A 26,562-nucleotide genomic window follows, 5' to 3' on the forward strand; every position below is an offset into this window, starting at 1 on the left:
TTTTCTTCATAAGACTTCTCTAATCCAGCCAGCATCCTGGTAAGTCTCCTATGCACCCTCCCTAAAGCTTCCACATCTTTCCTATAATGAGATGACTAGAACTAAACAGTTTTATAGAGCTGCAACATTACCTTGCGGCTCAAACTCAATCCCCCAACTAATGAAGGTCAGCACACCACACACCTTCTTAACCACCCTATCAACTTGCGTGGCAACTTTGAGAGATCTATGGATGTAGACCCAAAGATGCCTCTGTTCCTCCACACTTCTCAGAATCCTGCCATTAATGTTGTACTCCACCTTCAGGTTCATTCTTCCAAAGTGTATCACTTCACACTTTTCCTGATTGAACTGCATATGCCACTCTCCATCCCCTTTATATCCTGTTGTAACCTACGACAACCTTCTTCGCTATCCACAACCCCCCTACCTTCACGTCATCCACAAACTTACTAACCCATCCCCTCACTTCCTCATCCACACATATTATCACAAAGAGCAGGGGTCTCAGAACAGATCCCTAAGAAACACCACTGGTCACTGACCTCCAGCCAGAATATTCTCCATCTACTACCACCCTCTGCCTTCTATGGGCAAGCCAATTCCAAATCCACGCAGCCAAGTCTCGATGAATCCCATGCCTCATGACTTTCTGGATGAGCCTACCTTGGGGAACCTTGTCAAACGCCTTACTAAAGTCCAGATACACCACATCCACCACTCTACCTTGAGTTGTTTTGTCACCTCCTCAAAAAACTCAATTAGGCTCATGAGGCACGACCTACCCTGCCCCTCAAAGCCATGCTGACTATCCCTAATAAGACTATGCTTCTCCAAATGCTCATAAATCCTGTCCCTAAGAATCTTCTCCAATAGCTTGCCCACTACTGATGCAAGACTCACTGGTCTATAATTTCCAGGATTGTCCCTATTACCTTTCTTGAAGATGGGAACATGGGATGATATTGGTCATCCTCCAATCCTCTGGTACCACTTCTGTGGCCAGGGAGGATGCAAATATCATCAATGCCCCAGTAATCTCTTCCCTCCCCTCCCGTGGTAACCTAGGGTATATCCCATCCAGTCCTGGGGACTCATCTATCCTAATGTTTTTCCAGAAGCTCCAATACTACCTTTAACCTCAACATGCTCCAGTACATTAGCCAGTTCTACACTGAACTCACATTCATCAAAATCCCTCTCCCTAGTGAGCAGTGTAGCAAAGTATTCATTAAGGACCTCCCCTACCTCCTCCCACTCCAGGCATTTCCCCCTTTATCCCCAAGCAGTCCCAACCTTACTCTAGTCATCCTCCTGTTCCTCACATACATGTAGAACACCTTGGTGTTTTCCTTAATTCTACTTGCCAAAGCCTTCCCATGTCCCCTTCTTGCTCTCCTTTCTTAATTTCCTTCCTGGCTACCTTATGATTCTCAAGAGCCCTGCCTGATTTTTGCTTCCCAATCCTTAAATATGCTTCCTTCTTCCTCTTGACTAAATATTTCGCCTCTTGTCAACCATGGTTCCTTTACCATACCATCCTTTCCCTGTCACTATCTCTGAAATGCTTGCCCACTGAGAGGTCTGTCACCTGACCAGGTTCATTGCCTGGTACCAGATCCAGTATCGCCTCTCCTCTAGTTGGCCTGTCCACATACTGTGTCAGGAATCCTTCCTAGGCACCTAACAAATTCTGCCCCATCTAAACCTTTTGCACTAAGGAGGTGCCAATCAACATCAGGGAAGTTGAAGTCTCCCATGACATCAACCCTGTTATTTTTGCACCTTTCTGAAATCTGCCTACTTATTGGCTCCTCAGTGTCCTGGTGGCTATTGGGGGCCTACAGAATACTCCAGTAGAGTGATCGCTCCCTTCCCGTTTCTAACTTCCACCACACTGATTCAGTAGACGATCCATCGACTATACGCACCCTTTCTGCAGCTGTGATACTATCCCCGATTAGCAATACCACTCTTTCCCCCCCTTTTTTTTTTAAACCTCTTTCCTTATTACTTTTGAAACGTCTAAACCCCAGAACATCAATCAGCCAATCCTCCCCTTGTGACAGCCAAGTCTCTGCAAGTTACAGTTCTGCTTGCAATGACAAACTGGCATTTTTACAAAGTCTTTACATTGACAATACATCGTATGTGCTTAACAGCCAGTTACCTATTTTAGAATAGTAGTTACGTTATAATCTAGTAACTGTGGAAGCCAACTTGCTCAAAGCAATCTTCCATAGAGGAGATGGCCAAACATTGCTTGTTTGATGTTGTCTGAAGGATGAACATTGGCCAGCAAGCTCCTTAGTCATTAGTTCCATTGGATAATTTGTTCACTTGAGATTGCAGATAGTTTAACAACCCCTTCATTTACAATTGAAATCCTTACTGTCCAGTTACATTTATACAATATCACAGTCCAATTGAAATATTGAAACTAAGAAAGGAGAAAGTAGTAAATTGAAGACAAGAGACTGCAGGTGTTGGAATCTGAAGCAAAAAAATAAGCTGCTAGAGGAACTCAGTGGGTCAGACAGCATCTGTAGAGGGAAATGAACAGGCAATGTTTTGGGTCAAGGCACTTCATCTGGACTGAGTGGTGGGGAGATAGCCAGCATAAAGAAGTGAGGGGGAGGGGTGGAGCAAGAGCTAGCAAGCAATAGGTGGATCCAGGTAGAGGTGTTGACTGGCAGATGGAGTCAAGTGGGGGAGGGAAAGGAGAGATAGCAATCGAAGCTGGGAGGTGATAGGTGAAGGCAAAGGGCTCCAGATTATGGAATCTTGTAAGAAAGGGTAGTTAAGAGGAACCAAGGTTGGTATAGTAGGTAGACAGGAACAGTGGAAGGAGTGTGTGGGTGATAGACAGATGGAGTAGCTGGTAGAGGGGAAAAATACCTGGAAGATGGGGGCCTGGCTTGGAAAGAAAGGTGTGGGGGGGGGGGGGGGGGGGGGAGAGGAGGGGGGCCTGGTTAGATCAGGATAGAGAAGGGGATAGAGGGGTGCAGGTTACCCAAAACTGGAGAATTCAAATGTTCCAGGCAGAATACGAGATGCTGTTCTTCCACATCTGCATTCCACCCTAGCAATGGAGTAGGCCAAGATCAGACAGGTCTGTGAGAATGAGGGGAATTGAAATGACTTGCAACCAGGAGCTCCAGATAGCCATGGCAGGTGAAGCACACATGCTCAGCAAAGCAGTTGCTTAGTCTGCGCTTGGTCTCACCGAAGTTGAGGAGGCCATAGGGTACAGAATGCAATAGGCAAGGTTGGAGGAGGTACATGTGAATCTCTGTCTGAACCGCCGAGTTCTTCCAGCAGTTCATTTTCTTTTTGCAAGGAAAAAGTAGGGAGAGTAAAGCCATTAAGATGTGCTAAAAATAAAACAAGCAGTTATAGGAATCCAGATTACCAAATAGAAGTAGTGTTAAATTCCAAGTTACAATTGCAAATCAAAGCATAAATGCCTCCAGGGTCTGCATCTTACCTCCTCTTGCACCCCGCCATTATTTGTCATTTTGCTTCCATCAGAGATAGTTATTATAACAGATGGCTCAAGGAAAAAAGGATTCCTCCCCTGAAGAAAACAAACCACATAATACAAACTGACTCCTACAGCAGGTTTATTCACAGTTCCACAATGAATGCCTGTAAGTAAATGGAACCAAATCACTCATGTAGAGAAAGTCAATTATGAACAGGAATCAAAGGTTTTCTGGAAACAATTCTATGTTTCATTACTTTTTTGAAATAATGCTTTTAACTTGCCAATGTTACTAAGTAATGACCTCATCCCAAAGCACCTTTTAAAGGATGGTGATTCTCTACCCCCAAGGCTGTGGTCTAGTCATCAAGTTCAATTAAAACAGACAGATTTTGGATATTAAGGAAGTCCCAAGCACATGAGAAAAGTGCAGAAAAATAAAGTTGTGGGAGAAGATCAGCCATTATCTTGACGAATAGCAGATGAGAGTAGAGGGACTAAGTGTATTATGACCCTAACAGCAATGCTTTGTGCAGGGGAAATCTTGTCTTACCATTTTAATTGAGTTTTTGTTTTTGAGGTGGTAACTAAGAAGAATGATGAATGCAGGATGGTAGACATTGCCTATATGGACTTTAGTAAGGCATTTGACAAGGTCCTGCATGGTAATCTGGTCCAGAAGGCAAGACACATGGGATCCAAGGCGAGCTGACTAATTGGATCCAAAATTACCTTGGTGATTGGAGACTGGTAGTGGAAAAATTCCTTTCTAATTGGAATTCTGAGACCAGTAGTGTACTGGGATCAGTGCTGGGACCCTTGTTTGGGATACATATTAAATTACGTAAACATGAAAGGAGGAAGAATAATTACCAACTTCACAGATGAAATGAAATTTGGCATCGTGGATAGTGAGGAAGGTTGTCCAAAGCTACAGCAGGGTGTAGATCAGATGGAAAGTTGGCAAATGGAATTTAATTCTGACAAGTGAGAGTTGATGCAGTTTGGAAAGTCAAACAGGGTAAGACATATACAGTAAATGGTAGGGCACTAAGGAATGCTGATGAACAGAGGGACCTTGGGGTTAAGTTGATGGTTCCTTGAAAGTGGCAACCTAAGTGGATAGAGTGGTGAAGAATGCAAATTGAATGCTTGCCTTCGTAGGTCAGGGCACAGAATATAAAAGTTGGGATGTTATGTTGCAGCTCTATAAAATACCGATTTGACTCGGTGTATTGTGTGCAGTTCTGGTCATCCCACTATAGGGAATGGAACAAATCAGATCTAAACAATAAGAATCAGTTTGATGCAAGATCTTGACCTGAAACTCTGCTTGACCGGAGTTCAGCCTCTAAATTTAATAATTGTACCCAATTACAGCACCTCCTTTGGCAGCACGTTCCATACATCAACCAGTGTTAAAAAAAATTACTCCTCAGATCCCCTTCGGCGCCGGAAGCATGGCGACGCTTGCGGGCTGCCCCCAGAGCACTCGATGCAAAAGATGCATTTCACCGTTTCAATGTACATGTGACTAATAAAGATAACTTACTTTACCTTATCTTCAACACTCCCCTTTATGCTCTCTATTTGGTGGGAGACATCCATAGGGCCTCCAGAGAGTAGTCATGGTACAGGGGATGGCATCCAGCAGGAACTTAAAAGATACATTCAGCAACAGTACAACACTAATCACGCTTCTAATTTGTATATAAACAAAATCAACAATTCAAATAGGGAGAAAGATTCCCAGGAGTGTACAAGGAATGATTTTTACGATTGGTATGTTGAGTAGCTAACTAATAGGTTAGCCTGTACTGGGTGTCTTGCAGCACGTTAGTTAATAATCTTGTTTAGAGTCCATAAGGGAAAAGTGACCATAACATCATAGAATTCACTAAGATAGGTCAGTCATGCAGGCCCTTTAGTGGAAAAATTCTTCAAGTCCCCTCAATCTCCTACCCCATTACCTTAAACCCATGCTCCTTGGTCATAGATAGCTCTAAGAGGTTCTTACCATCTACTCTATGGTCTTTTCAGCTTTATTCATCACAAAGAAACCCAGCCTATCTAGTCTTTCGTCAAAACTGAAAGGTTCCATCCCAGGAGCAACATCCTGGTAAATCTCTCCAATCCAAACACATCTTTCCTAGAATGTGGCAACCAGAGATCACCAGCTGTAACCTAACGTTCTATATATTTGTACCATTAGCTCTTTGCTCATACATGCCATAACTACCTTTAGTATGTACTGCTGTTTTCAGGGATCCTTGAACATGCACACTCAGGTCCCTTAGCTCATTAGTAGCTCAAGACTACTACCATGCATATCTTAGCTTTATTAGTTCTTCCAAAATGCATCACCTAATTTTTCAGGATGAAGTTCCATTAACTACCTTCCTCACCAACAACATTAAAGATGTCATCTGAAAACCAAATAATCATACTACTATATTCATATCCAGATTGTTTATGTATCTAACAGCAAGGGATCTAGCATTGATCCCTACAGTACAACACTGGTCACAGGCTTTAAATCTCAAAACAACCCAACCCCTCCTATCACCAAGACAGTTTCAGGTCCAGTTTGCCTCTGGATCCCACTAGCTTGCCTTTTAGACTAGCCTCCAACATCAAAACTTACTGAAGTTTGTGTGGACTACATCATCTGCACTACTGCCATTGACAGTCATCTCCTTCAATTCAAACCATTTTGACAGACAGGATCTCCTCCTTTAAAGCCATGCTCACTTTCCTTGATGAATGCCTACCTCTCCAAATGTGGATTAATCCTCCCCAATGAAAACAGTCCCAACCTGCTTAACCTCTCTCCATAACTCAGTCCCTCAAGTCCTGGCAACATCCTGAAATCTCCTCTGCACCTTCCAGCTTATGACATCTTTCCTCTAGCAGGGTGACCAAAACTGAATACAATATTCCAAATGCAGTCCCACCAACATCTTGTACAACTGCAACATAACATCCCAATTTCTATACACAATGCCCTGACTTATAAAGGCCAGCATGCCAAAAGCCTTCTTCACCACCATATACCTGAGCCACCACTTTCAGAGAACCATGAACTTGTACTCCTGGATCCCTCTGTTCTATAACACTCCCCAGAGCTCTACCATTGAATATGAATATCTTATCCTGATCTGTCTTTCCAAAAAAAAAACAGCTTGCATTTACCTGAAATAAATTCCATTTGCCATTCCTCAGTACACCTACCCAGCTGTTCAAGATCCCACTAAATCCTGATAACCATCTTCACTGTCAATGATACCACCTATTTTAGTGTCATCTGCAAAATTACTAACTATGCCTTGTATATTCTCATCCAAATCATTGATATAGATGACAAATAGCAATGGGCTCAGCACCTGGGGAACACCACTAAGTCACGGGCCTCCAGTCTGATAAACAACCTTCCACCATCACCCTCTGCTTCCTACCATCAAGGCAATCGTGTACCCATTAGTTAACTCTTCCTGGATCCTTGAAATATATAAAGATTAGTGAAATCAAGTGGAAGTGCCCTACAGTCAGAAACAAGATAATGGAACAAGGAAATGGCAGAGCAATTAAACAAAAAGATTAGTTCTGTCTTCATAGAATCGTACAGTACAGAAAACAAGCCCTATTGGCTCATCTTGCCATGCCACTGGTGAGGACTGTAACTCTCCATTTGTTTCTTATCCAAGTACTTGTCTAATACCTTTTAGATGTTGTAATTGCATCTGCCTCTACCACCTTAAGGCAGCTCATTCCAGATAAAGAACATCCTCTGAAAACTTACCCCTCAGATCTCCTCTCACTTTAAACTGGTACCCTTTAGTTCTAGACTCCCCTGCCATGGGAAAAAAAGATTGACTATCAGTCCTATTTGTGCCCCTCAGTTTTTATAAACTTCAGCCTCAAAGGGTATTATTATTTTATAAATTTCAACTCATCCCTCAGCCTCTTGCATTCCATTGAGAATAAACCCAATCTATCCAATCTCTCTCTGACTACAGCCCTCCATTCCAGGCTACATCCAGATGAATCTCTTCTACACTCTATTGTTACCACATCCTTCCTGTACCGTGGCAACCAGAACTGTACACAATACTCTGTGCATTCTAACCATGTTTGGCACAGTTGCATCATGACATCCCTGCTCTTACACTCAATGCTTTGGCCTAAGAAGGCAAGCACACCAAACACCTTTCCCACTATCCTCTTCACCCATGTTGCCACTTTCAGGAAGCTTATGGACTTGTACCTCAAGATCTCTCTGTACATCAAGGCTCCAAAAGTCCCTGCCATATACTTTATACACTTCACAGGAGAGGATTCCAGTAATGTTAAGGAACCAAGAATCTAATGAAGGGTAGGAACTAAAAGAAGTTAGTATTAATACAAAAACAACACCAGGAAAATTAATGACAAGATGACAAATCCCCTGGGCCTGATAATTTGTACCTCAGAGCAAGAGGTGAAAATAGTGCAATCATTGATTATCATTTTCTAAAATCCTATTGATTATGGAATAGTCCTCACAGAAAAGGAGGATGTGAGACCAGAAAACTACTGAAACTACATCAGTAGTGGGGAAAGTGTTATAGGCTAATGAAAAGGATGAGATACCAGTACACTTGGAAAATATCAATAGGATTAGGCAAGGTCAATGTTGATTTCTGCAAGGGAAGTGTTTGACATACCCAACTGGAGTATTTGTGATAGTATAACTGACAATAAATAAGGGAAAACTGGTGGATGTGGTGTACTTGAATTTCCAGAAAGCTTTTGATAGAGTCGCACAAGACATTAGATTAAAGCATATGGAATTGAGATTGCCATAGACTGAAACTTGGTTGAAGCAGTAAGAAAGGGTCTGTCAGGGTAACAGGCAATACCTAGTAGGATACTGCAAGGATCACTACTGGGGCTTCAGCTATTCAGAAAATATATTCTGAATAAGAATAACTCTACCGAGTGAAAACCTTTTTCACATCTCTCATGTCCCATCTAATCCCTCTACCAGTTACTTTCAATCCCCTGGAATTTTTGATCCCTCTTACCTACTTGTTAATCTAGACCACTTATAAATTATCTACATTGGCAGTAATTATAAATAGTCAATACAAATAATTAAATATTAATCCCTCACGTGGAAGACATTGATACAAAAACAAAAGTTGCGTTAAAATAAAACAGATCACCCAATCCAAAGGATAACCCCATTTTGTACGAGTGCTCTGGCTAGAATTGACTGCCAAATACCAAAGCATTGCTATTGATCTAATTTATTTTGCAATATAGATACACAGCACTAGATTACAAGCTTCATTTGTGCTGCACAGCAATGGAATAATTATAGACTCAAAGTACTTCAGTATTAAGAATTGGCAGACTCAGTACTCCAGACCACCCAGGGAGTGAGTGCAGCAGCTGAAGGCTCAGGGAACATCTCCACTGTTTCAGGAAATGTGGCTGCCGGAGAGGGCTGCAGGTAAAACTGAAACGCAGGGTTTGAAGGTTCCCCCCCCCTACCATCCTCCTAGGTAATGTGCAGTCTCTGGAAAATAAAATTGAAGACCACAGAGTAAGACTGCAGTACCAAAGAGGATGTCAGGGACTGTTGTGTACTCTGCTTCAGAGAGACCGTGCTCTAGCCCAAAGGCTTCACCATCCACTGCATGGACTGGACCGCAGCATCAGGTAAAGGCAGAGGCTGCAGCATTTGCTTCATGATTAACTCACCGTGGTGCACAGACATGGAGGTTCTGTCTCAGTCCTGCTCCCCCAACCTGGGGCATCTGGTGGTCAGGTGTTGTCAGTTTTATCTGCCAAGGGAGTTCTCAGCCATCATCCTGGTAGCAGTGTACATTCCACCCCCGGCAAATATCAAGCTGGCACTGGAGGAGCTGAGCACAGTGATCAACAGTCACGAGACAACACAGTAATGCCTTCCCAATCATCACGGGTGACTTCAACCAGGCCAGCTTGAAGAAGTCTCTGGTTCTGCAGGTGACACGTTGACGGCAGTTTGACAGAGGAGCCAACACACTCAATCACTGTTACACCACCATTAAGAATGCTTACTGTGCCATAACACGTCCACACTTTAGCAAGTCTGATCACCTGGCCGTACTTCCACACCGAACAAATCAGCAGAGACTGAAAACCGCAGCACCAGTGGTGAGGACCAAAGGTACGGTCAAGGGAGGCAGAGGAGCATTTACAGGACTGCTTTGAATTGGTGGACTGGACCATATTCAGGGATTCATCTTCAGTTCTGAATGAATATGCAACAGCCGTCACCAACTTCAAGACCTGCATGGATGAGTGTGCTGTCGAGAACATAGAGTTTTCCCAAACCAGAAGATTCACAGCCTGCTGAGAGCTAGACCTGTGGTGTTCAAGACCAGCGATCCAGAACTCTACAAGAAGTCCAGATATGACCTACAGAAGGCCACCCTGAGAGCAAAAAGGCAATTACATGTGAAGTTAGATGCACAACAGCTGTGGCAGGGTTTGCTTGCCATTACTTCTTATAAGGCAAAGCCTAACAGCATAAATGGCAGTGATGACTCACTCCCTGATGAGCTCAATGCCTTTTATGCATGCTTTGAAAGGGAGAATAACACTACACTTGTGCAAATCCCCACAGCATCTGACAACCCTGTGATCTCTGTTTCAGAGGCCGACGTCAGAACATCCTTCAAGAGGTGGTGTACCTGGCAGGATACTGAAAATCTGCCAACTGGCTAGAGTGTTCAAGGAAATCTTCAATTTCTCACTGCTGCAGTCAGATGTTCCCACGTGCTTCAAAAGGGCATCAATCATACCAGTGCCCAAGTAGAGCAGGGTAAACTGCCTCAACAACTATTGCCTGGTAGCACTCAAATCTACTGTGATGAAATGCTTTGAGGGGTTGGTCAGCGCTAGAATCAACTCCTGCCTGAGCAAGGACCTGGAACTGCTGCAATTTGCCTACCACTACAACAGGTCTACAGCAGGCAATCTCACTGGCTGTCCACTCAGCTTTGGAGCATCTAGACAACAGGAAAACATGCATCAGACTGCTGTTTATCGATTACAGCTTGGCATTCAACACCATTATCCCCTCAGTACTAATCAATAAGCTTCAAAACCTGGGCCTCTCTACCTCTCTCTGCAACTGGATACTATTTCCTTATCGGAAGACCACAGTCAGTACGGATCTGTAGTAACACCTCCTCCTTGCTGACAATCAACACAGGCACACCTCAAGGAGGTGTGCTTACACTCATAACTGTGGCTAGGCACAGCTCAAACGCCATCTATAAATTCACTGATGACACCAGTGGTGTTGGCAGAATCTCAGATGGCAATGAAGTAGTGTACAGGAGTGAGATAGATCAGCTGGTTGAGTAGTGTCATAAAAACAACCTCACACTCAACGTCAGAGAGACCAAGGAATTGATTGTGGACTTCAGGAATGGAAAGTCGAGAGAATACACCCCAGTCCTCATTGAGGGGTCAGTGGTGGAAAGGACGAGTGGCTTCAAGTTCCTGGGTGTCAACATCTCAGAGGATCTGTCGGCCCAACACATTGATGCAATCACAAAGAAGACCTGCTAGCAGCTCTACTTTGTTAGGAGTTTGAGGAGATGTGTTATGTCACCAAAGACTCTTGCAAATTTCTATAGATATATGGAGGAGAGATTCTGGCTGGTTGCATCATCACCTGGTATAGAAGCTCCAATGTGCAGGATCGAAAGAGGCTGCAGAAGGCCGTAGACTCATCCAGCTCCATCACAGGAACAACCCTCCCCGCCGTTGAGGACATCAAGAGGTAGTGCCTCAAGAAAGCGGCATCCTACATCAAGGATCCTCACCACCCGGGACATACCCTCTTCACATTACTACCATTGGGGAGGTGGTACAGAATCCTGAAGACCCACACTCAGCAATTCAGGAACAGCTTCCCCTCCATCAGATTTCTGAAAGGTCTATGAACACTACCTCATTAGTCCTTTTCCTGAACCATTTACTTATTTTTTTATATAACATAATAATTTTTACATCTTTACGTTTTGCACTGTAACAAAACAAATTTTCCAATATATGTCAGTGATAATAAACCTGATTCTGGATGCAGGACAAATTCCCAAGCCAAGCAGTGACAACTTCCACAATTCAGCCCCAACAAAATGTGTTTTTTTAAAACTAGATTACATTTAAACAGTGTGAATCTCAGTGACATATCAGATACGAGACAAGCAACCTTTAAAAATGTTGATTTAAACTTACTTGACCATAATTATCTATTCCTGAAACTAAACGGTTCAAATTTAATAAATCGAAGGACGCCCGCAAGGCTTGCCCAAGTGTAGTGAGTCCAGTTGCTTGAAGATTCTTCAGCTCATTCATGAAAGTTGCATGATTTTCTTTCCAACCAGCCTGGAAAATATCAACATCTAGTGATCAACATCTAATGACCAAACACAAATATAAAAACATATGAAATTCAGCAAGGGCAAATCTTTTCTGGGGATGGTTAAACATCAGCAAGCACGGTAGCACAGTGGTTAGCATAATGCTTTACAGCGCCAGCAACCTGGGTTCAAATCCGGCCACTGTCTATAAGGAGTTTGTACGTTCTCCCCATGTCTGTGTGGGGTTTCCTCCCACATTCCAAAGACATACAGGTTAGGAAATTATGGGCATGCTATGTTGGCACTGAAAGCGTGGTGACAATTGTGGGCTGCCCCCCAAAAATCACGATGTAAAAGATGTATTTCACTGTGTGTTTCGATGTACATGTGACTAATAAAGATCTCATCTTATCTAGATACAATATTTCTCATTTCATAGTTTGAATGCTTGCTATATTTGTACTCAGATTAAACGATCCTGATTTCAAAGTCATGCATCTACATTTAAAATATCATTTCTCTTAAGGATTTATATGCATCCGAAGCCAAGGTCAAGTCTGAGACACAAATGACAGTTATAAAAAGACACCAATTTCTTTAAGAAACTAAATTCAGATTCAATGTGGTTGACAAGAGAGGTGGAACATCTAGTTAGGAGGAAGAAGGCAGCATAAGGTTTAGGTAGCAAGGATCAGATAGGTCTCAAGGAATATAGGGTAGCAAGGAAGGAACTAAGAAGAGCACGAAGGGAATGTGAAAAGGCCTTGGCAAGTAGGGTTAAGGAAAACCCCAAGGCAATTTTCACTTATGTGAAGAGCACAAGGATGACGAGAGTAAAGGTAGGACCGATTAGGGGTAAGGTGGAAGATGTGCCTGGAAGCTGTGGAGGTGGGCAAGGTCCTCAATGAATACTTCTCTTCAGTATTCACCAAGGAGAGGGGTCTTGATAAACCTTATCAACACTGACCTCAGTGTTATGTTCTAGAGCATATTGATACTAAGAGAAAGGATGTGTTGGAGCTGTTAGAAAAATATTAGGAGAGATAAGTCCCCGGGGCCTGACGGCATATTCCCCAGGCTGCTCCGCAAGGCAAGGGAGGAGATTGCTGAGCCTTTGGCTAGAATCTTTGAGTCCTCGTTGTCCACGGGAATGGCACCAGAGGATTGAAGGGTGGCAAATGTTGTCCCCTTATTCAAAAAGGTAGTAGGGATAGTCCAGGGAATTACAGACCAGTGAGCCTTACGTCTGTGTTGGAAAGGATTCTTAGAGAATAGGACCCATGGGCATTTGGAGAATCATGATCTGATCAGGGACGGCCAGCATGGCTTTGTGAAGGGCAGATCATGTCTCACAAGCCTGATAGTGTTCTTTGAGGTGGTGACCAGACAGATTGAGAGTAGTGTAGTAGATGTGGTCTACATGGATTTTAGTAAGGCATTTGACAAGGTTCCACATGGTAGGCTTCTTCAGAAGGCATGGGATCCAGGGAAGCTTGGCTGTGTGAATTCAGAATTGGCTTGTCTATAGAAAGCAGAGGGTTGTGGTGGAGGGAATGCATGCAGATTGGAGGGCTGTGACTAGCCATGTCCCACAAGGATTGGTTCTGGGACCTCTGCTTTTCATGATGTTTATTAATGACTTGGATGAGGGGGTAGAAGGGTGGGTTGGCAAGTTTGCAGATGACACAAAGGTTGGCGTTGTGGATAGTGTAAAGGATTGTCGAAGATTGCAGAGGGACATTGATAGGATGCAGAGCTGGGCTGAGAAGTGGCAGATGGAGTTCAATCCGGAGAAGTGTGAGGTGGTACACTTTGGAAGGACAAACTCCAAGGCAGAGTACAAAGTTAATGGCAAGATTCTTGGTAATGTGGAGAAGTAGAGGGATATGGGGGGGGGGGGAATGCAGTTCATATCCACAGATCCCTAAAAGTTGCCTTACAGGTGGATAGGGTAGTTACGAAAGCTTACATGGTGTTAGCTTTCATAAGTCGAGGGATCAAGTTTAAGAGCCACAAGGTAATGATGCAGCTTTATAAAACTCTGGTTAGACCACACTTAAGAGTACCATGTCCAGGTCTGGTCACCTCATTATGAGGATGTGGAAGCATTGGAAATGGTGCACAGATTTACCAGGATGCTGCCTGGTTTAGAGAGTATGCATTATGAGGAGAGACGAAGGGAGCTAGGGCTTTACTCTTTGGAGAGAAGGAGCATGAGGAGACATGATAGAGGTGTACAAAATATTAAGAGGAATAGAGAGAGTGGACAGCCAGTGCCTCTCTCCCAGGGCACCAACACTCAATACAAGAAGGCATGGCTTTAAAGTAATGGGTGGGAAGTTCAAGGGAGATATCAGAGGGAGTTTTTTTTTAAACCCAGAGAGTGGTTGGGGCATGGAATGTACTGCCTGGGGCAGTGGTGAAGGCAGGTACATTGGTCAAATTCAAGAAATTACTAGATAGGCATATGGAGGAATTTAAAATAGAGTGATATGTGGGAGGAAGGTGTTAGATAGTCTTAAGCGAGGTTTAAAGGTTGGCACAACATTGTGGGCCGAAGGGCCTGTATTGTGCTGTACTGTTCTATGTTCTAATATGCAGATCTATAAATGAAGAACTGTCCACTGGCAGCCCACCCTGACATAGGCCAGGACTCATTGTTCACTCCCTCAGCTTCTTCTGCTCCAAGGGAACCAAATCCAGTCCATTTAATCTCCCCTCATAACTGAAATGCACCATCCCAGGCAACATCCTGGCAAATCTCACCTGCAACCTCTCCAATGCATTCATGTCTTTTCTAACAGTATGACAACCAGAAGGGCATACAAAACTCGAGCTTGTAACACTTGTACAATGACTTCTTGTTCTCATGTTTAATGGCCTGACTAATGAAGGCCAGGATCCCATAAGTCATCTTCACCTTTGAATCACAGAATCATACAGCATGGAAACAAACCCAATTCATCTACATTGAAAAGTGGGTGCTCTTCCAATATTAACCTTATTACCCATCACTTGGCACATATTATTCAAGTGTTCATCTATTCACTTCTCAAAAGCTGTCACCGACGCAGCTGCAACTACTTTCTCAGACAGTGCATTCCAAGTACTTGCCACTGAGTGATGAAGATCCCCTTCATATCCCTACTAAATCTCTTCCCCAACCCCTTACCCTAAATCTACATCCTCTGATGTGGGGAAATGTCTATCCATCTATCCCCCTCGATTTTATACACCTCAATCATATCCCCTCTTGACCTCTTCCACTTCAGGGAGAAAAGACCTACCTTCTCCAGTCTCTCCTTTGTAACTGCACTGCTCCACCCCAGGAAACATCCTGGTAAATTTCCTTTGCACCCTCTCCAATACTATTACATCCTTCCTACACCTCAGTGACCAGAACGATACACAGTACTCCAGCTGAGATCTGATCAAGGTTTTATAAAGTTGGAGCTTACCTCCCTACTTCTGTGTTCAGTGCCCTAACTAATGAAGACCAGTATCCCATGTTTTCCTAACCACATTGCTTACCTGCATTGCCACCTTCAAGGACATATATACCTTATCACCTTTAGGGATCCATGGACTTGTACAGAGGTCCTCCGTTCCTCAATACTACCTGGGATCCTCAAAATACAGGCCATGATCTGCTTACTCAACCAGTCACACAGAAATCTGTTAGAATTTTAAGCTTCAAAATTGGAATAGTCGGACAACAGATTCCAGAACAGAACAGTACAGCATAGGAACAGGCCCACTGGCCCACTACATCTGTGCTGACACTATGCCAAATTAAACTAAATCTCTTCTGCCTGCACATGATCCATACCCCTCCCTTTTCTGCATATTCATGTATGCAAAAGCCTCTTAAATGCCTCTACCATGTCTGCCTCCACCACTACCCCTAGTAGCTCATTCCAGGGACCTACCACTCTTAAAAAAACCTTTCCCTACACACTTCCTTTAATCCTCTCCCTCTCATCTTAGTATTTGACATTTCTACCCTGGGGAAAAAAGATTCTGACTGTCTACCCTATCTATGCCTCATAATTTTATAAACTATCAGGTCTCCACTCAGCTTCCAATGCTCCAGAGAAAATGCAAGTTTCTCCTTGTAGCTCATGCCCTCTAACCCAGGCAGCACCCTGGTGAACCTCTTCTGTACCTTTCCAAATCCTTCACATGCACCCCGTAATAAGGCAACCAGAATTGCACACAATATTCCAAGTACAGCCTAATCAAAGTTTTATATAGCTGCACCATGACTTCCTGACTCTCATACTTAATGCCTCGACCAATGAAGGCAAGCATGCTATGTACCTTCTTTACAGCCCCATCTGCACAAAAATTGAAACCAACAGGTCAGAAATCTGTAGCAAAAAGAACACATAGTTAGAGGTAAGTGGCACCTCCTTCTCAGAATGTTAAATGAAATTTCTCAAATGAAAAATATTAATAGACACTAAACTTGCCCAAACCATACATTCTATTCTCCTAGCACTTCAGATTGAGATGCCATTTGGGAATTTCTTTTAACTTTTCCATTAAACCACTTTTCATCCATTTTCTGAAAGTTTGTCAAAGGAGAAAATTTTTAGTCCATCATCAGTAGAAGCAAAGCAATGTGCAAAGTAAAAACTGTTACAGAACACCAATCTCAAAATCCTGTTTAAAAAAAAACTTGTTTAAAACTTCCACTCTACAAATCCCCTGCTGTAGCTTCCAATCTGCCCACATTCTAATACTAGTTATGCCTTTCCTCTAGGTAGCCAGCTTGCTTCCCATTACAAGCACATATTTGAGGCAAAGTGAAGACAACCTCAGGATTCTACAGCAACTTGCATTTCTGATCCACTATAAGAGTCAGAGTTATATAAACACAGAAAAAGGCCCATCAGCCCAACTTGTCCATGCCAACTAAGGTGCCTTTGGCCCATATCCCTCTAAACCTTTCCTATCCATGTACCTGCCCAAATGTCTATGAAATATTTTAATTGTATCCACCTGTACCACTTCCTCTGTTTGTTCCATTACCCACCACCATCTGTGTGGAAAAACCTGCCCCTACACATCCCCATTAAATCTTTTCCCTCTTACCTTAAACCTATGGCCTCTAGTTTCAGACTCCCCTTCCTTGGGAAAAAGACTGAACATCCATCTTATCTACACCCATCATACTTTTATAAACCTCTTAGATAACCCATCAGCCTCCTTTGCTCCAGGAGGAAAAGTCCCAGCCTATCCTCATAACTCATGCCTTCCAGTCCCAGCAACATCCTTGTGCATCTTTTATGCACCGCCCTCCAGCTTATGAACAGCATCAAAAAAAAAATTAGTGCCAAGCCACAGAAAAGGATACAGAAGCTCTTGAACCAAAATTTGGTCATAGCAATAGTTTATACATTTGAATCATACAAGGGCTAAAAAGGTAGTGATTCTACAGATTACTGCCTTGGTAAGTGATGTCATGGCCGGCAACAGCAAAGCAGCTAAAATTAGTTTTGTTCAAAAGGTTGGAATTGGAGCAATGCAGGTATATACTTCTATTGCAGGGCTACCAAGATCACAAATCTAGTAAAAGGCAAGACCCTGGCTGAGAGATAGGAAACGAGTTGTAAAAAAAAGCTTTTATTTCAGCAAGGCAAGCAGTGACTAGTACTTGGGCCTCAATTTCCATAATATATCAATGATTTGGACGAGGCAACAGAAAGCAATTTTTTTTTTTTAAAAGTTCACCATCAATACAAAACTGGGTGGAACTGAGAGTTGTGTGAAAGATGCAAAGAGATTTCAAGACAATGTAGACAAATACATAGCTGATGAAGTACAATATTGATATATGTGAAATTATCCATTTCAGTAGGAAAAGCAGAAAGGTTCCATCATTTAAATAATAAATCAGGAAATGTTGTTGCTAAGGGACCTAGGTGCCCTGACCCTTAAAGAAAATGTGCAAGTCCGGCAAGCCATTAAGGTGATAAGTGGTACGATGACCTCCACTGCAAGAGGATGAGAATTTGGTATTGGTTTATTATTGTCACTTGTATCGAGGTATAGTGAAAAACTTGTCTTGCATACCAATCGTACAGATCAATTCATTATGAAGTGCATTGAGGTAGTACAGGGTAAAAACAATAACAGAATACACAGTAAAGTGTCACAGCTACAGGGAAGTGCATTGCAGGTAAACAATAAGGTGCAAGGTCATAAAGTAGATTGTGAGCTCGAGTCCATCTCATCGTATAAGGGAACCGTTCAATAGTCTTATCACAGTGGGATAGAAGCTGTCCTTGAGCCTGGTGGTATGTGCCCTCAGGCTCCTGTATCTTCAGCCTGATGGAGAGGGGAGAAGATACAGGAGCCTGAGGGCACATATCACCAGGGTCAAGGACAGAATCTATCCCACTGTTTAAAGAACTGCAGATGCTAGAAATCTAATAGAAGCAAAAATATAAAAATGGAAGAACAAGGAAGTATTGCCACAATTTTGCAAGACTGTGGCAAAACCACAACTGCTGTACTATACTGGGTTACAGAGGGGTTGTATTCCTAGAAAACCATTCATATCCTGACTTTCTATAATGCAACACCCCAATCCCTATTGAATTCCATATCAGAAGTGGAGATATGTCCCTAAGCAAAGTTTTTCTCTCAACTCTAATAAGGAGTACCACAGCTGCTGATTCACAGCAAGGGTGGGGGGGGGGGGGGGGGGTCCAATTAATAGATTTGAACTGGAAACTGATATGGCACTCTTTCAAATGGCTGGCAGCTGTGTGTTTGGAGACATAAGCAACTGCAGATACTTTTCACCTTCCAGCCTTCAATTTGAATGGAGACAAACAATTTTAAGTGCACATCAAAAAGACGCAAGATAGTTTAACGATACAACTCACAACAAATAACAGTGGTCATTTAGGTTTACAACTTACATTTAACTTTACGGACCCTGTTTCAGACATCTTGGAGGACAAATCATATGGAAAACTCTTGGGGGAAAAAACTGCTAGAGGGGAAACTGAACCTACTGCACCAAAAACAACACATTATCTGTGCATGGATAAAGAAATGACAGTTTAAAAAAAAGAAAAAGACAAAATTTGTTTCTTTTGCATTTTGTATTTGACTTCCACCCCCCCCATCCCATATAAATTCTGTAAGAACAGATTTATTCTGTATCTCAGATTTTTGAGTAGTGATTTATGAATAACATTAGGGTGAATTTTTTTAATCCAAACAGCCATAAACACAGGGGTCACCTGCATACAATTATTGTATTAACTAAAAAGAGATATGCTCATCTTAGTAGTGTAACATAGTAACAGGACAATGAGAAATGAATCTAAAGGAAGTGTAAACTAAAATAACAAAATTGTTATTGAAGCTGGAGACACAGATTGCAGATGCTGTAATCTGGAGTCATAAACAAACTGCTGGAGAACTCAGTGGGTCAGAAAGCATCTGTGGAAGGAGAGGGATAGTTGCCTTACTAAAATCCATGTACACCACATACACTGCTCTACCTACAATGTGCTTTGTCACATCCTCAAAGAATTCAATCAGGTTCATGAGGCACGACCTGCCCCTCACAAAGCCATGCTGACTGTCCCTAATCAGCCTATGCTTCTCCAAATGCCCATAAATCCTGTCTAAGAATCTTCTTCAGTAATTTGCCCACCACTGAAGTAAGACTCACTGGTCTGTAATTCCCAGGGTTATCCCTACTCCTTTTCTTAAGAACAAACATTTGCCATCCTCCCACTGCTCCCATGGCCAGTGAGGACGCAAAGATCATCTCCAAAGGCGTAGCAATCTCTTTCCTTGCTTCCCATAATAACCTTGGATATATCTCGTCTGGCCCTGGTGATTTATCTATCCTAATGTTTTTCCAAAAATTCCAGCACATCCCCTTTCCTCTCATCGACATGCCCTAGCATATCAGCCTGTTGTACACCATCCTTACAAATGTCAAGGTCTCTCTCTCTCTCTCTGGTGAATACTGAAGAGAAGTATTCATTCAGGACTTCCCCTACCTCTTCCGACTCCAGGCACATGTTTCCTCTTATCCCTGATCAGTCCTACCCTCACTCTAGTCATCCTCTTATTCTTCACATATGTGTAGAACACCTTGGGGTTTTCCTTGATTCCCCCTCCCCCACTTAAATACTTTCCCATATCATCTGCTCCTATCCAAGGCTATGGGGAAGGTCAGGAGTTATGGTCACTATCTCCAAAATGCTCTCCCACCAAGAGATCCGAATCCTGATCAGGCTCATTGCCTAGTACCAGTTCCAGAATGGCCTCTCATCGGCCTGTCCACACACCATGTCAGGAATCCTTCCAGGTTTTGGTGGCGGGGCGGGGCGGGGTGGGGGGGGGGGGGGGGGTGCTGTATTCCCGTGACAGAGGGATTAGAGTCAGACTGGAAGAATTAAAAGGGACAGGCAAATGAAAGCTAGGGCCATTCTTCCAGTCTGAACAGAAGTGCTCCACAAAGTTGCATTTCATCTCCCTGACACAGGAAATTCTATTATGAGCAACAAACCATGTGTTTCAAGACCTGAAGGGTGAGAAGAGAGTAAAAGGACAGGCCTTGCATCTCTTCTACTTACATAGGAAAGTGGAAAGTAGAGCAAGTGGACTGGAGATGGAAAGGCCCCTGGTGAAAGTAGCATGTGCCTGAGGTTGGATAGAGGGTATAGGAAGAGAAAGACAGTGGAAATGTGAGAGGTTCAGTTGATGATAGTACAACAGAAGGTGAAAACACAAGTGCAGAAAATGAATCAATCACAGCACAATGCAGGCAGTTTTTTTCATAATCTTCATCCACAACCATGCAACTGTTTTATCTTCAAATATTTATCAAATTCCTTTCTGAAAGCTACAATCGAATCTGCATCCACACTTTCAAGCAATGCATTTCAGATCATCACTCATATTTTTACTCACATCCTTAGGATTTTTTGCAAATAAATTAAAATCCATCTCCCTTGTCCTTTTACTTTCTGAAAATGGGAACAGCTTCTCCATATACCCAAGTCTTTATATACCTCAATCTGCTCCTCAGTGCTCCTGTGTAGTACAAACCCAGAATGATAGCACCTTTCTTATTTTTGAGTTCTACCCATAGAGAACCAGTGAATGAGCTATCCATTTCTTCCACTCTGAGCAGCTGTGATATTCTCCCTGACTGATAATGCAATCCTTCCCCCTCTTTTACCTCCCTATCTCTTTAAAAGATCAAAACCCTGGAACATTAAGCAGCCAGTGCTGACCTTCTCTCAACCAGGTCTCTGTAAATGCCATATCATAATTCCACATACCGATCCATGCTCTTAAGTTCATCACCCTTATTCTTAATACTCTTCACACAAAAAGGAACGACCAATCATATCAGACCAGAAGAAATTCCTATACTCAGCCTTGAATTCTCTACCCTGGAAGTTATTTCCTCATTATTTGCTCTCCTAATAATTGAGAGCAAAGCTTTAAGATGAGATGAAGAAATTTTAAAAGGGATTTAAAATTTTAAAATTAAAAATTAAAATTAAAAAATTTATAGTGTGGTAACAGGCCGTTCCGACCCAACGAGTCTGCGCCGCCTATTTTAAACCCCATACTAACCTACCTGTAGGTCTTTGGAATGTGGGAGGAAACCTGAGCACCCGGAGGAAACCCAAGCACCCGGAGGAAACCCGAGCAGACACGGGGAGAACGTACAAACTCCTTACAGACAGCGACGGGAATCGAACCCAGATCGCTGGCGCTGTAATAGTGTTGCGCTAACCACTACGCTACCGTGCCTCTACTCTACCGTTCTTTTTACACAGAGTGGTAGGTGCCTGGAACACACTGCCAGGGCAAGTGGTAGAAGCAGATGCAATAGCAACATTTAAGAAATATTTAGCCAGGCACATGAACAGGCAGGTAATGGAGGGATATAGACCACATCAGACAAATTGGATTAGTTTGGATTGGCTTGGTACGGTACAGACACTGTGATACTGTTCTATGTTAGAAGTCTTCTGGATGTGGAAAGAAACCAAAGCACCCAAGGGAATCCGCACATGTGTGGACTCCACATAGACAAGGGAGGTCAGGATCAAACCTGGATCACTGGAGCTGAAGCAGTAGCTCCACCACAGTTGCAACCTTTAGGTTCAATCACCAAGTATATTCAAGACAAAGATAGATTCTTGCATATGAAGAGAACCAAGGGATATGGGGTTAGTACAGTCCAGCAAAATGCCCAAGGTAAAATATCAGCCAGATCTTAGCAATGACAGATCAGGTGCATAGGGCCAGATAGCTTGCTCTTACTTCCATATCCTGAAGGGTTAATAAGCGGCAACTAACGGTCAAACCACACATTCCTGGCAGTGCCCTTCTCGACAAGAATCAAACACCGATCTGAATGTCCAACACCACTGCAATTGTTGACACTATCTCACCACCCCTCTTTTCCCTTCCTCAGCCCACCCCAGAGCACCCTGCCCTCTCCATGCAGGGTCCGGGACATCAGCCAGGAGCACACCCACCCTCACCCCATCCGGACACCACACCCCAAAGCACCACCCCTTCCCCCGCCCCCAAGCCACACCCCGCTCCCCGGCCGGCTTGTTGTCTACGGAAGTCCTCACCTTGATGCCGCAGGGCGCCTCGTCAAACGTCACCAACATGTACCTGTCGCCCCGACTGGCCGGGTCGCGGGCCCGCAACTGTGGGGAGAGAGCGCAGCGTGAGGGAGGCGGAGCCGGCGGGCGGGCGGGCGAGGCCCGGAGGCCGGGCGTCTCGAGGGACCGACCGGCGGTTATTTTTCAAATTTACTTCTTTTTTTACCTTCATGAAAAGCTCGACGGCGCCCTTAGCGATGTCCAGGTAGGTGGTGCCGAGGTACGAGCGCTGGTTCATGGACGCCGACGTGTCGATGAGGAAGAGGAGGATGGGCATCTTCCCGCCGCCGCCGCCGCCGCTCGAGCCGCCGCCGAGCCCACGAGGCCTGTGCGCGCGCCAGTGCGCGCTCCACTACCGACAATGGGAGGGCAGCGGGACCGCGGCCCACGTGACCAGGCGGCCTCTCATTGGCGGGTGTCACACATGGGCGTCAGCGAGGGATTCTGGTACTTGTAGTGTCCTTGATTCGCTCAGAAACAAAGCAGATCATCTGGAAACACTGCAGATTGGTCAGCGTCCGTGGGAAGAGAAATTGAATCAACGTTTCAGGTCGAATACCCTTAGTCATAATTGGAAAAGAAACATCAACTTTGAAGCAAAAACAAACTGCTGGAAGAACTTAGCGGGTCAGGCAGCATCTGTGGAGGTGAAGGGTTGACCTAACTTTGGGGTAGAGTCTCTGCATCGTTCTTTGTCTCTACAGATGCTCCTTGATCCGCTGAGTTCTTCCAGCAGTTTGTTTTGGCGCCATGTTCCAGTATCTGCAGTCTCATGTATCTTCATATCAAATATGGAACAGTCAATCCCTGCACCTGAGCGGTGGTCTCATTCGGTATATATGCATTTCCTCTCATAACCATTGATCTCTAATCTACCATCCAACTGCCTTCAATGGTGACATTCTCTTTGCTTCAATAAAACATCTACATGACATTCCTGTCAGTGATTCCAAACAATCAGGCCTTAGCAGAGGCCTCAGCTTCATCTCCCCATGTCCTCATCTTCATAAATTCTAAGCCCAACTGCCACCTTTGTCTCCACGTTCCCTTCTTTGGCTGAGTGTATTTCCCCCACACTGTAAATTCTTTGTCCTGCCACCAAAATTCACAATTAATCTGGAGCCGTACCTCTGGATCTATTCATTGCTAACATGGCATTGTCTCAATTTTGGCACTTCTCTTACTCTGGCTAACCTACCCTGGTCTGAATTTGCAGCAGTCCATTCACTAAGGACTAATAGCAACTAACACTATCATCAAATTTGCTAACAAGAAAAGTGCTTTTGTGGTTTGACAAACTGACCTCTACCTTGTAGAGGCCGAACATCCATAATCCTCAAATGATGCACAGCCTGCTTCTACATTCTTCCTAAGATCCACAAGCAGTACTTTCCAGACTGATTGTTTCAACCTGCTCTTGATGCAAAGAACTTATTTCTTCCTACTTTGACATTGCTTTATTCTCACTTTGTCCACCTACATCCACGACACCTTTGATGCCTTCCATCACTTTGATAGTTTCCAGGTCCTAATCCAGTTCATCTTCAATGTGGGCATCCAATCCCTTTACTCCTCCATCCCACAACTGGATTTTTTGAGGATCCTCTTTTTCCTTCAAGAGAACCAATTTCCCTTCTGTCATCACACTCATCTGTCAGCTGAATGCACACCAACATTGATCAACTTCTCACTCAACACCACTGTCACCACCCTGCCACTCTTTTTTCTCCCTTCTATCTTCTGGGAGAAGATACGGGAGCTTGAAAGCCCAATCAACCAGACTCAAAAACAAGTTCTTCCCCTCTGCCATCAGACTTCTGAACCAACCGCCTCTTTCACATCCCCTTCCTGGTGGTGCTGCCATGTTCTCAGATTCTTAATTCTACCTCTCTTGGTTATTGTCAATTTAGCATTTCTTTTTGCACTACTTCAGATTTCACTACTGTCTTTGCATCATTCTGTTGTTTTGTGCTCATCACTGTATTTATTGTTGCATTTATTATTAGTATATATACTGTTTACTCTGTGACCTTCACGCAAGCAGTAATTTCATTGCACCCTGATGTATATGATAATAAAAATCTAATTTGATCACTTACTCCAAATTAGCAAAGGGAACTCACGTGAGCCCAAGCTACACCCAGGGACTAAAGTCAACCCTGGAACTTAAAGCACACCAGCCCATTATTGTGCAACGGCTCTAGGCCATATTATTTTCTGTGCTTAATTGAGGTGTTTTTTTTCAGTGCAAATGTGTGTTTAATAAAAGGAAATTAAAAATACACTATACATGACTAAAATAGGCAAATAAATATAATTAATGTAAGGCCTAGATTTAATTGTAAACTTACAAATGTTAATCAAAAACATCTACGGGGCGCTAGTGAGGCCTCATTTGGAATACTGTGCGCAGTTTTGGGCCCCGCATCTTAGGAAGGATGTGCTGACGTTGGAGAGGGTTCAGAGGAGATTTACGAGAATGATTCCAGGAATGAAAGGGCTTAAGTATGATGAGCGTTTGTCGGCTCTTGGACTGTACTCGCTGGAGTACAGAAGGATGAGAGGGGACCTCGTAGCGACATTTAAAATGTTGACAGGTAAGGATAGAGTAGATGTGGCTAGGCTGTTTCCCTTGGTGGGCGTGTCCAGGACCAGAGGGCACAATCTTAGAATTAGAGGGTACAGTTTCAAGACAGAGATGAGGAGAAGTTTCTTTACCCAGAGGGTGGTGAAATTGTGGAACTCCTTGCCACGCACAGCAGTGGAGGCCAGATCAGTGGGGGTATTCAAGGAGGAGATAGACAGATATCTAAATAGTCAGGGTATCAAGGGATATGGGGATAAGGCTGGCAAATGGGATTAGAATAGTTTTTTTTTCTCTCTCTCTTTTTTTCCCACCCCATTTCTTTTTCCCTTTTCCTTGGAGCAGACTCGATGGGCCGAATGGCCTGCTTCTGCTCCCTTATCTTGTGATCTTGTGATAACACTGGAAGAACTCAGTAGGTCAAGCAGCATCTGTGGAAGCAAGAGGCGTTCTTTCGCCAATGCCCTTGCTTTCCCCTGCGCCCGTGTTCTTTCTCCCTGTGCCCAATGTCCAGTTCTTGCTCCTTTGCCCCTACTCTTTTTGCCTGTTCCATGTTTTTCTCGTGCCCCAATTCCTGCTCGGTGTCCATGTTCCCTTCCTCTATGCCTATGGTCTTTCCTCCTGTGCCTGTGTTCTATTGTTAACCCTCTGTATCAGCACCATATTCCTCCTCTCACCTTCTATCCTGTTGTGTCTCAGAATTCTAGCTTCTCCCTACATATATTCAGCAGCTTGGTTTCCCTGCCGCGAGTGGAGAAGTGTTCCCTAATCCTGCTCCGTACTTGAGGCTGTCACCAGTGCTCCCCAGATGTGTTGCCCCTTCCCGCTGACGTCAGCACCGGAGGAACGCGGGTCCTCCAGAATCCCAGCGGCCCCTGCAGCTGAGCAGCGCTGCGGAATCGGTGGCGGAGCGGGTAAGGAAGGCGGCGGTCGGGGGCGCCGATGCCGGGGGACGATGGAGGGGATCAGGACCGTAACCTGCTCCCCTCCGCTCCCGCCGGGTGTCAGGTGGGGCACCGGGGTGCGGGCCGCGGCTCAGTAAACGCGCGGCGCGTGACGGGGCGTGGCCTCGGAGACACGGTTGTTGGCGGCCCCGCGCGGCGCTCCCTCAGGCGGCGCTCCCTCGGCCGGTCCGCGCGGCGCTCCCTCAGGCGGCGCTCCCTCGGCCGGTCCGCGCGGCGCTCCCTCGGGCGGCGCTCCCTCGGCCGGTCCGCGCGGCGCTCCCTCAGGCGGCGCTCCCTCGGCCGGTCCGCGCGGCGCTCCCTCGGGCGGCGCTCCCTCGGCCGGTCCGCGCGGCGCTCCCTCGGGCGGCGGTCCCTCGGCCGGTCCGCGCGGCGCTCCCTCGGGCCGGTTTCCCCCCCCGCCCGCGCGGCGCTCCCTCGGGCGGCGCTCCCTCGGCCGGTCCGCGCGGCGCTC

General features: G+C 44.5%; 2 protein-coding genes across 8 annotated transcripts in view; one reads left to right on the forward strand and one right to left on the reverse strand.

Moving 5' to 3' along the window:
• The window catches only part of ints6l (integrator complex subunit 6 like), a 115,836-nt gene extending 89,844 nt beyond the window's left edge, over nucleotides 1-25,992 (reverse strand). For all 7 annotated transcript variants that reach the window (XM_052020931.1, XM_052020930.1, XM_052020932.1 and 4 more), the window contains exons 1-5: nucleotides 25,824-25,992; nucleotides 22,729-23,062; nucleotides 22,530-22,607; nucleotides 11,765-11,914; nucleotides 3,488-3,577 (exon numbers count right to left, since the gene is read on the reverse strand). In XM_052020931.1, the coding sequence (XP_051876891.1) occupies nucleotides 3,488-3,577; nucleotides 11,765-11,914; nucleotides 22,530-22,607; nucleotides 22,729-22,839 (429 nt within the window). In that variant the 5' untranslated portion in view covers nucleotides 22,840-23,062; nucleotides 25,824-25,992. The remainder of the gene's footprint in view (nucleotides 1-3,487; nucleotides 3,578-11,764; nucleotides 11,915-22,529; nucleotides 22,608-22,728; nucleotides 23,063-25,823) is intronic.
• The window catches only part of mospd1 (motile sperm domain containing 1), a 35,351-nt gene continuing 34,768 nt past the window's right edge, over nucleotides 25,980-26,562 (forward strand). Inside the window, 1 exon segment of the mRNA XM_052020938.1 lies at nucleotides 25,980-26,060. The gene's annotated coding sequence lies outside the window, so the exon portion shown is untranslated.

This window comes from Pristis pectinata, chromosome 8, assembly GCF_009764475.1.
Source record: "Pristis pectinata isolate sPriPec2 chromosome 8, sPriPec2.1.pri, whole genome shotgun sequence".
NCBI lineage: Eukaryota > Metazoa > Chordata > Chondrichthyes > Rhinopristiformes > Pristidae > Pristis > Pristis pectinata.